Source organism: Octopus bimaculoides, chromosome 22 (assembly GCF_001194135.2).
Source record: "Octopus bimaculoides isolate UCB-OBI-ISO-001 chromosome 22, ASM119413v2, whole genome shotgun sequence".
Classification (NCBI taxonomy): domain Eukaryota; kingdom Metazoa; phylum Mollusca; class Cephalopoda; order Octopoda; family Octopodidae; genus Octopus; species Octopus bimaculoides.
This window is the reverse complement of record NC_069002.1, coordinates 15,125,068-15,136,966: the sequence shown is the minus strand read 5'-3', so window position 1 is coordinate 15,136,966 and position 11,899 is coordinate 15,125,068. Positions and strand designations below refer to the sequence as shown.

The window sequence follows — 11,899 nt, the reverse complement described above, 5'->3', positions numbered from 1 at the left end:
ATATATATATATATATATATATATATATATATATATATATAATATTGACAAAGGAAACAGAAAATGGATTTCATACAAATCTATATTCAATGCAATGATCCTTTCAACCCATCCTGCAGTTGTCCCTTACTGTTAGAATATTGACCATCTAGTTACGTTGCATCAGTCAGTGTGGTCTGTATCTCCTCAGATGTTTTGGTATAAAAGATATCCTACTATATATACTGAGTTCCTATGTGCATGTTGTACTCTCTCATAGTTTGTGGGTACATTGACTGAGAGTAGAATCATTCTGGAGTTATAACCTGTAGATGGATCTAGCTACATAGAACATAAATAAAATTAAAAGAATAAAGGGTAGAAAATAAAATATGTCCATTTGTTGTTAATCCATATCTCTCCAATCTTAAAACAGACCACCATTTAGCTAAATAACTTTCCTTCATCTCAGGGGTGTATCCCTCACGCTTACAATATAAATAAACATGATGTGGAGAGTGAGCTTTGCTAGAAAGAGTTTCCACTTGCTAAAAATACCAGCCCCCCCTCTACACCTCAAATGAAACCTCACTATCTTCATTGAAATAAGATAATAAGAGGGGGATCATGGATATTGTAGTGCCAGGTATTTCCTGGCTAAACTTAGACAAGATGGTGACAGCTGGACTGTATTTGAACATAAAGCTTCTCTATGATCGCTGACCTCTGGTGAAACAGCATCAAGAATAATAGCAATAATGCACACGAAATGTTGAGAAAAAATAAGCCAACAAGAAATGTAAACTAACAAGAAAAAAATTAATAATCTTTTATTTATTATTTGTAGGTACATGGAGATTCATTAACTATTGTTGAAGGTGACACCGAGTATATATCTATCAGTACACCATTACCACCAAGAATGTTCTGTCCTTTAAAACACCAATCAGCCATTGCTTCAGCAATAGAAATCAGCAGTAGCATAGAACCTCAAAAAATGCCTTGGCAGTGCTCAGATGGTAAACCACTCATTCAGCTTGTCTTTGGTTACTCAGCCAACAGGAATTGCACTGGAACAGCTTGTCCAGACAAAATCACAAATGCTAAGAGTAGTTGGATGAACAACAAACTGCGTATTCCTTTGAAAGCAACAGTAGACAGCATCAAAGATGGCTCCCAACAACTGACATTGCTTCTAAATGGTGACCTCATTTGTAGTAAAAGTGTGAAATCAATAATGAAGGATTATAAAATTAAAGTAAGTAATTCTTAAATAATCAGTCAATTATAATTGTAAAGAAATGAATACATGAATTTGTAGGAGCATCAAGCAGAGGGTTAAAGTAAAGTTACAGTTTCTCACAAGATCTTTGATCAGAACATTGGTTACCAGCGTATCATAAAAGCTATCCTAAATAACAAGTGAAGTCGGTTATAATAATCCTTTCTACTATAGGCTTCTGAGCAGGTATCACCATGACAACTTTCTCTCTCATGGTCAATGTGACGATCACATGTTACATATATTACTTCAAAGCCCTGCTGTAAACAGTGGGAGTGAGCTAGAACGCTAAAATTTAGTGCACATGCACAGCAGACATCAAGGTCAATCTGTGCCAAGCAGCTTCCCTCTGCGTTCCTTAGCTTCGTTACTATGGCAACAGTCCAGATACTTACTGATCAGACCTTGTACACATTATACTTCTAGAACTTTTGGTCTGCTGTAATAAATGAAACTTTCCAAGTGCCATGCATTACCAATCAGCTTGGTTATTTGTCATTTCCTCCATGAAGTTCTACATCATGAGATGGTCCTTAACTATTTTCTCTGACTTTGAGGTTATGAAGCTTACTTCCTGACTATGTGGCCTCTGGGTTAGTCCCACTGAATAGTTCCTTAGGCAGAGGTCTTCTATAATGGCTCAAGTCTAAAGCCTTGTGAGAAGATTATGTAGATGGAAACTAAAAGAAGATTATGTGTGTGCGAGTGTTTATGTGTGTGCGAGTGTTTATGTGTGTGCGAGTGTTTATGTGTGTGTGTTTTATTCAAAGAATGTACAGGCAGGGGGTAAATATCTCCTCCCTTGAGTTTAGACTGTTTGTTGCTGACATGCTGTGAAGTTTTTCACTTATACACTTAATGTAACTTGTGTCCCATCCATTATAGGAAATTGCTTCTGCTAAAATGCCTCATTTCATGCTGAGATTAATATATAGCACTGTCCTTTAGATACCAAATCTACGTAGATAACTATGTAGTCTTTTTGTTACTACAGTTATGGATCATAATAAGGTGTTTGCATGAAACAGGCCTTAAAGGTGTTTGTTATGAGTCCTATATATGATTTTATGATGTCTCCATTGTTTTGAACTTTGGCCTATGTACGTTTATGTATATATTTCTTTCAAACTATACTCTTGAATGATGAGGTATTTAAATATCTATTTGCGATCTAAAAAATTTGCTTCAATTGTTTCTCTGACTCTACAGGTGACAGTAAAGGATAGATATACACCTACATGTAAATCAGTTACTGATCCACATGTTACCACTTTTGATAGAAAGTATTTTAAGTGTTTTGAAGTTGGAGAATTCTTGATGTATCGACATCAAACCCTTCCTTTTGCAGTAAGTATTACACAGTATACATTGTAGTTGTTTCATGTCTGCTTGTATGTACCCACGAATGTGTACGTGTGTGTGTGTGTGTGTGTGTGTGTGTGTTTTATGGTCCTGAAAGGGTGTAAAATTGGAATATTTCCACTGTAACACACAGCCTAAGACTCTGGCTTTTGAACTAAAATTTCAAGCAAGATCAAAATTCTGCTGAAAACTGAGAAATCTTATCGAAGAGCTCAGGAAATGTGATGGATTGTGAAAGCAGTTTGACAATACAGGAAACCTGTATAATGTCAATACTGATCACTGCAAGTATCATATACATAAGGGGTTTGATAAGGGACACAAAACTACACCCTGTTCCACCTTGCAAAATATCAACATGGAAGGATTCAAAATAGTTAAGGACTTCAGCATTCAAGACAGGATGAGATTATGCCTACCTGAACAACTTCGGATTACAATGCAGGACCACAAACTGGATTTCTCCATTGACTCATCCATCAGGTTGATTAGCCTGCACAAATCTGACATTGGTCACATTAGCAAAAATATTATGGATAGGATATTCCCAACATTGATAAACCTAGTGAAACCAGATCTTTGATTGAGTCTGGTGCATATGACTGATGTTCCTGCATGGTAGTTTAAATTGGAGGTAGGAGACGCTGATTACTGGACATTTAAATTGACTAAATAGTAGGTTGACTGAAGAGACTTGGGAAGTAAATAACGAAAGTGATAAGCTCCCAATGATATCTGAACAAACTAAGAAGTGAGTTTACTGGAGAGAGCTAGAGCATCAGGAGGTGTGAACAGATCCACATTGAAAGATTTAAGTATGTTGGACTGATGGAAATTTAAAAAAAAGGAACCTGAAAGTTTCACACTATTTATGTACTATTTGTGTAGGCACAATATCAAAATTTCCTTACTCCTGTTAACAAAATCACTCTTAGGGTTTATGACTGCAAGTGTTTCCATCAAGCACAGGTTAGACTCAACCTCTCCACCCATATATGGGAGAGAAGTTTCCATGTTCCTAAAAGAGTGAACATGGTTATAGAAACTTTGTTTAAATTGAGATGATGTGGTTCTTGTATGATATTCAGTTGCTGGTGCTGTAGTTGTTTCATTACTCTTTTCCTCATTTTCAGGTGCATGCATTCTACAAAAGCTGCAATGGTCGAGCATCTTGTAATTGTGGTGTTGCAGTGCAATCTGGAGACAATGTTATTCTCTTGGATAGATGCAAAGGAAGTAAACTAAAAATAAAAATCTTTAAAAGCAGTGATACTTTACTCGCTGGAACAGCCATTCACAGATTAGCAGATGGTAAAAAATATGAGGTAAGTCATTATTTTAATTAACTAAAACATATTGGTTTAGAAATCAAATTCCTCAGAGAACCAACTTAATTTTTATTGCTCACATTCTTATTAAGTGAAATATTTTTCTTACTCTTTCTATATGCAGCTGTGTGTGTGTGTGTGTGTGTGTGTGTGTGTGTGTGTGTGTGTGTGTATGCACATGCACGAGATCGTCATCATCACCATTTAACACCCATACTCCATGCTGGTATGGGTAAGACAGTTTGATGAGAGCTTGGATGCCAGAGGAGCATGCCAAGTTCTATTGTCTGTTTTGGCATGGTTTCTACAGCTGTATGCCTTTCCTAGTGTCAACCACTTTACAGAGTGAATTGGGTACATTTTTCGTGGCACTAGCACCAGCAAGGTCACCAAATAAATTGCAAATTTCCCTCGACTGGGGTGGGACAGTTGTATTGAGGGAGGTGGCTTTGTACCAGTTGATGAGAGTTCAAAAGAATAATAGTGATAGAGACGGGTGTAGAAGAGATACAAGGATAACCCAGTTGAAGGAGGAGGGAGAAGAAGACTTAAAAAGATAGAGATTGTGAGAGTAGGAGAGATGATGGTGGATATGTGTTAGGACATACCCTCAAGGTATAGTGGAAAAAACATAAGTGAAGTGATAATGGCGGATTGGACTGGGTGGGGAACAGAGGGGAAAATTTCATAAGAATGTGTGGGGAGATGGATAGATGGGATAGGGATGGCTGCAGCAATTGAAGGTGAGAGATATAGGAGTGGTTCAGGGGATGAAAAAGGTGTAAGCATGGATGGGGTGTAGCAGAGAGGAAAGAGCATGGCTGGAGGAAGATAAAGAATGGAAGTGGTTCTGGGGAGAAGGAGCAAAGGGGAAGCTAACAAAAGTTGGGGCACATAGCGTGTGCCTATTCTGCTCTCAGGTAATTAGAGTAGCTGAATAATATCACCTGTATTTCATTTTTATTCTAGTTTTTGTTGCCAGTTACCCTTCCTAACATCAGCCAGTTTACACACTGTACTGAGTACTTTTGTCAAGGCATCAGCACTAAAGTGATAACTGTTCCCAACATGCCCCCACCTCAAAAGAAAAATTATTGTTCGCTTAGTATGGTACAGTGTGACATGGCAAGACTTGGAGAACCTTATGATACTGAAGTGAATTCCTTGATTATTCAGCTATGCTGCATCCATTATGGTTGATGAAACTTACTCAAGGTGTCACTCATCACTACTGTCATTGTTTTAATGTCAGCTTTTCTATGTTTGCATCAGTCAGACACAGTTTGTTGAGGCAGATTTTCTACTCCTTGTTACCAGCACTCACCTGTTTCCAAGTGATGTACAATTTCCCCAGCAATCATTATGCTTTCATGGAAGTTTGGTAACCCTTGTTTTTAACAATGATTATCTGATGTCAAGTCAAAGAAGCACAACACTGCATTCCACTACCACACACACACACACGCACGCACGCACGCACGCGCGCGGGGCAGGTTTCTTACATTTTTCATCTCCCAATAAATTCATACACAAGATTTTGGTTAACTTAGAGTTATAGTAGAAGATACTTGCCCAAGATGCCATGCAGCGTGATTGGGAAACAAACTTCATAATCCAGCAGACATTCCTATTATGAACCACCCTGTAAGAGAAGTAAAATTCTTTTATTTGAATTTTATAAATAATTTTGAACACATTTTGTCTTTTAGATTCATCTTCCAACAGGCAGCGTCATTTTTTGCCAACTTACTTCAACATTTATAAATCTCTGGATGCGAGCTTCTCCAAATGATTTTAATAAAACTGAAGGTAACTTTTAATTATATTTATATTAATTTAATTATATTTATATTGTTGCGTCAAACAATATAATAATGCTATTATTATTGATGATTATTGTTTATTATTGTTTATTCATTTAGGTATGTGTGGTAATTATGATGGAAGTACAAGAAACGACCTGCGAATGCCAAACGGAAAGCTTTATGTTAAAAAGGACAGTAAACTACGAACTTTCTGCCTTGCCTGGAGGTGAGACTAAAGATTGATATATAAATATAATTCATCTTCTTTCTTATAGATGATAGTGGAAGGGAAGAACCTTTAATCATTTACTTTATTCTTTTGAAAGACATTTAGAAGGTTCTTCTTAAAAGCAGTTTGTTAAGTGGGGTTTTTTTTTAATGCATTTTCTCTATAATTGGTGTACAAGTGGCTGAATGGACATCTTGGTCTTCAATAGTGGGAAATTTGTTAACTGTAGTTTATAGTATGGTTGTTGTGTAATTCCTGGTTAGATGTGAGTTAGCAAAGGTACATAGGTAATAGGTAGCTAAAGGACATGATGTCTTCTAACAAGTGAAAACTGTAAATATATCAAGTTTTCCAACTGTCTAAAAACCTTGATATGTCACTACCATAATATACAATGAAAGTAACGTTTCAGCATGACTACATAAAGACTAAATACTAGCCACCCTTCTAAAGAGACAATATTTCACTCTGCACCACCCTACATCACTCTTAAAGCCCAGAAGTCCAACTTTCTTTCTAACCTTAAGTTCAAACTAATCAGACTCTTTAACAGTAAGAAAAGCATTATAAGTTGATGTATTCTTGATGCCACCAACTCTGATATCAGAAGAGTCAAAGAGTTGAGTGAACATAAGAAATTATAACATAGATTTACAAAGTTGGTTTCTCTCAAGAAATCATAATCATTAAAAATATTAGAATAAATAATCAAATTACAGAATAATGCTTAATTATGGTCATTAAACTATTAATAGCATCAATATTTGAAATAATTTGTATATAGTGTATGTATGTGCATGTATGTATATGTGTGTGTATGCATGTGTTGAGGGTATGTATAATGTATGTATGTATGCTTCTATCTATCTATTCATCCATCCATCCATCCATCCATTTTTTTTTCTCTCCTTGTTTCTTTCTGTGTTCCTTTCTGTTGAAGAGCGTAGGCTCGAAACGTTAAAGACTTTCTCTATTCCTGAGCGTTATACTAATACATCTGTTTGTTTTCTACACCACCTGTCTTCGTCTGTTGTTTTTTTGTGAATTCTCCCTATATATATATATATATATATATTTATGTATGTATGTATGAATACACACATGCATCCATGAGCACACACACATACACATAATGCTCGTTTATCTTTTTTTCAGGTTAAATAAAACCGACTCTCTTTACAATGGCTACTGTCCAGAAACTGAAGAGAAAAACGACACTGTTATTTATTGTCAGAATGTGAATGGCACAAAGAGTAAATGTTCAGCAACTGGTGATGTTAATTTCTGTTATCAGAAGAAAAAATCAAGTAAGTACCGTAATCTCCTGTAATCCTTAATTAATTAATCTTTTCACATGAGATCATCTTTGTTGTTTGTATCAAAGATGCTGGAACTTATCCTTTTTCATATAAGGATTTGGCCAAAAGTTTTGCTTCTCAAACTTTTTTAAATATTGACTCCTTTCTTTTGCTAACACCCTTTCAATACCCCTAAAATGAAATACTCCACAAACTGTTACTGCCAACAGCTTGATCCTTACTAAACTCGTACTTACACATGATTCAACTCATTTGTATGATATGGAATGGGAAAAGCCACATTTCAACCTCTCATATTGGTTTCAAGGTCAGCAAGCTCTTGGGTCAGGGATAAGATGATTACATCAACCCCAGAGCTCAACTGGTGCTCATTTTATTGACCCTGAAAGGATAAAAGCTAAAGTTGACCTCAGTGAGATTTGAACTCAGATGGATGATATGCCACTAAGCATTTTACCTGATGTGCAAACAATTCTGCCTGCTTGCAACTTTATTTCAATCAATTATATGAACCAAATACAGAGAATAAAAATCAACACTATCTTTAAAATTTAGGGCAATTAAAAGAAGCCCCTAGTGCCCTCTTTGCTCCTTGTACAGGCATAAAAATTTTCCACTGTCCTCAGACCCACTTTGAAAAGCACTAGTCTACAAGAAGGTACTAAGCTCATAATCTTCACAATTCTCCAAGACTGGTAAGATCAATTAATGTTTATCTTGAATAGGTTTAAATTGACAGTTTCAAGAAAGAAAAAACATGGACAGTGAGAGAATTGTAGAGAAATGGTGTTCAAGAAAAGAATGAATGGGGCTAAAAAAAAGTGATTTGTTAGGGCCTGAATGAGGAAGACAAAGTAAAGGGGATGAACAGTTGAGATATGAGTAGGTAAGAATGAGCTGGGTGTGGGGACAGGGTATGAGACCAGTCAGTTCTGAAGGAAAACAGCTTGAAGTTGTTTACTTAAAAAGAGGTGACAAACCGTTGCCTTTTAATAGAATTGCTCATTAACAGAGGTGCTAATTAAGAATGGCTTTGATTTTTAGGTCAACAACATATTAACTTGAGCTGAAGGAAATCTGAAGACATGTTCATGAGTTCAAGTATAAATGTTTCCACAAATGTTTCAAACTGTTTATTTTAGAATTGTCTTTATCTGGCATCTGAGACCTAAATACATCATAGAATGACTATTTCAACCATCTGATAACAAACAAAGACTGTGAAATTTACTTTGCAATTATTTTGCTGGGTGTCAAGATTTGGTTTTTCTGTCAATCCAGAGGAAATGTTGATGTCATCAATTTGCAGAGTTTTCTTTCTGTTTTTGCTTGTGATACTTAGAAATTTTATTTTGATGCCATTGTGAGTTTCAGGAGTGGCAGAGACCTGAGGCAACAACACAAAAAAAGAACAAAACCCTCAGAAAAATATATGAATAAATTTTAAATGAATTTAGTAGTTTTTGCGTGGTTTTAGATGGCTAAAATGTTATTTTATGAAGTTCTAAAAATTACCAACCACATGGTTCTTGGTTCAGTCCCACTGCATGGCGCCTTGGGCAAGTGTCTTCTACTATAGCCTCGGGCCGACCAAAGCCTTGTGAGTGGATTTGGTAGATGGAAACTGAAAGAAGCCCGTCGTATATATGTATATATGTGTATATATGTATGTGTGTATATGTTTGTGTGTCTGTGTTTGTCCCCCCAACTTCGCTTCACAACCGAGGCTGGTGTGTTTACGTCCCCGTTACTTAGCGGTTTGGCAAAATGAGACCGATAGAATAAGTACTAGGCTTACAAAGAATAAGTCCTGGGGTCGATTTGTTCGACTAAAAGGCGGTGCCCCAGCATGGCCACAGTCAAATGACTGAAACAAGTAAAAGAGTAAAGAGAGTAATAACTTTTTGTATGTCTCAGTAATTCTGAAGAAATTCTGTCTTTGTTTATCCACCTCTCTATATTTTTGTCATTATGGTTTCTCTCCTCAGATACTGATGTAACTGATTTCTACTGGAAAGAAGCAGCCTATCCAAGGAAGTGCTTGGGAGAAGAATCGGAAGAATTTGAATATGATGAAGACTATGTTGCAGGGGTATGTATCCATCCATCCATCCATCTATCCATCTATACTGGCACTCCATCAGTTACGATGATGAGGGTTCCAGTTGATCTGATCAATGGAACAGCCTACTTGTGAAATTAACATGCATGTGGCTGAGCACTCCACAGACACATGTACCCTTAACATAGTTCACAAGGAGATTCAGCATGACACAGAGTTGGGATAATTTGTTTGCTCATACTGTGGATTTCTGCTTGTACTATAAAAGTTTACACTAGTCTCAGCTTGTACAGCAAATTACTGGTACAATAGGGCACTTGTACTGTGAGGTTCTACTGTATATGGAAAGTGAATATTGGGTTTCTGTATTTTTAGATGATTTAAAACAGTTCTTCCTTGACGTAATCAATCTTGATAGTCTGAGAGGGGATGCAAAATACACAGGCACAGCTCCTTCCTCCAAACATATGTAATAAATTAGAAATATAAAATATTAAAAATATGAAAATGAATATTAAAAAAATATAAAAATAAATTAAAAATATAAAATATTAGAAATATAAAAATAAATTTTAAAAAGATATGAAAATAAATTAAAAATATAAAATATTAAAAATAATTTTTTTTTAAATATAAAAATAAATTAAAAATATTAAATATTAAAAATATAAAAATTAATTTTTTAAAAATATAAAAATAAATTTTAAATATAAAAGTTTAAAAATTTCATCCACACACTATTGTACACCATTGTGCAGAAGGAGGAGGGGGGAAAGAAGAGGGGAGAGGGGGGAGGAAGAGGAATGAGTGTAGAAGAGGAGGAGGGGAGGAAGAAGGCAATGGTTCTAATGTTGGTAGCAGTGGTAGTTTTGTTAATAATGTCAACAATGACAATGTCGATGATGAAGAAATATAAAATTCAACAATTAACTTCGTTGTTTTTGCTTTGATTGTTCTTTAATATATATATATATCTTTCTCATATTTTCTGTCCAGGAACAACCCAATGTAACTCAAAGTGGTATAACAGAAGACCAAGCAAGAGGACAATGTCAAACCTTCCTTTCTCTCAAGAAATCATTTTCTTCTTGTGAAGCAGTTAAAGATCTCAATGTAGGAACATCGGTGGAAGCTTGTGTGACTGACATAATGGTAAATATCAGCAAGAATTCTTCAAAATCTGAGATTCACATGTAAAAGTATACCCTGTTATTATTCTCTATCATATAATTGAAGGACACACCTACCATGTTAACACACACACACACACACACACACACACGTCTCTACCATCATGCTCTTGATCTTTTCACCATCTCGTTCTAGCGATCTGTCTTTGCTTTTTTCTGCTGTTCCCTTCGTCCAAGGTGTCTTGACATACATGCCTTAGGGTACTGATCCCACAACATCAGCGATTGTTAAACTTTTTCCCTTTTTTTTTGTAGCACCCCTGTTAAGTAGTTGTTATGTCTATCACCCAACTAAGTGGTGAGATACCATGGCTAAACTAACTTAACATGGGTGATAATTTATAAGCTATACTCTAAAAATGGATTCTATAAGCTTTTAACAGTGAAATGCTATGAAAATTAATAAAGACAAAAGTTGTAAATTTACTTTATGACCCCACAAAAAGACAAAACCCACATATCTTTGAATAAAACGACGTAGAGGGATAGATTGAGTTGAACAGTGGTTCCAACAAGATGGGGCCACCCCACCATGCATGAAATGACTCCCTAGCCTGGCTGAGAGAGCGATTTCATCAGGAAGTGTGGCATTGAGTGGGCACCAGATTCACCAGACTTGAACCCCACCATATTTTTATCTGTGCGAGTATCTCAAGGATAATGCTTACCAGAACAAACCTCAAACAATTGGTGAACTGAAAGCAGCAATCACAGCAGAAATCAAGACCAAACGCCCAGGGAAACTGGCACATAAGTCCTTGGTTTCAATGTCTTCTGTGAGTTACTGTGGCTTTTTGCTGATAGATCACCCTTTCTATTCTGATTTGGTTCTATCTGACTAACATCTGTTCCCCAATATGAAAAAAGCACTTGACTGAGAAGCAGTATTGCAGTGATGTTCATGTCATGTCTGCTGTTGATGACATTTTTGACCGAGAGGATGAAAACTTCTTAACCAATGGGATTCAATCCACTGCAACACCTATGGAAGAAGTGTATGGACTGCAAATCGAAAGGTGTGTGGTGGATGTTTATGAAAGATAAACCTCATCTGGTCATATTCAATGAGAGTATCTTGGTCAGCCTAAGAACTTTCCAGCCAACCCTCACACTGAGTGGATGAGGTAGTTGGTGCTCTAGCATGACCTCAGACCAATGACTGTGACTAGTAAAGAGTACATGTGTGTGTGTGTGTGTGTGATATATATTTCCTTATTGCCCACAGGGGGCTAAACATAAAGGGGACAAACAAGGACAGACAAAGGTATTAAGTCGATTACATCGACCCCAGTGCGTAACTGGTACTTAATTTATCGACCCCGAAAGGATGAAAGGCAAAGTCG

General features: G+C 36.3%; 1 protein-coding gene across 1 annotated transcript in view; it reads left to right on the top strand.

Moving 5' to 3' along the window:
* LOC106880038 (uncharacterized) overlaps positions 1-11,899 on the top strand; it is a 456,507-nt gene that overhangs the window by 254,419 nt on the left and 190,189 nt on the right. The window contains exons 103-110 of the mRNA XM_014929839.2: positions 827-1,237; positions 2,471-2,608; positions 3,757-3,948; positions 5,661-5,760; positions 5,874-5,982; positions 7,141-7,292; positions 9,293-9,396; positions 10,363-10,518. Coding sequence (XP_014785325.2) covers positions 827-1,237; positions 2,471-2,608; positions 3,757-3,948; positions 5,661-5,760; positions 5,874-5,982; positions 7,141-7,292; positions 9,293-9,396; positions 10,363-10,518 — 1,362 coding nt within the window. The remainder of the gene's footprint in view (positions 1-826; positions 1,238-2,470; positions 2,609-3,756; positions 3,949-5,660; positions 5,761-5,873; positions 5,983-7,140; positions 7,293-9,292; positions 9,397-10,362; positions 10,519-11,899) is intronic.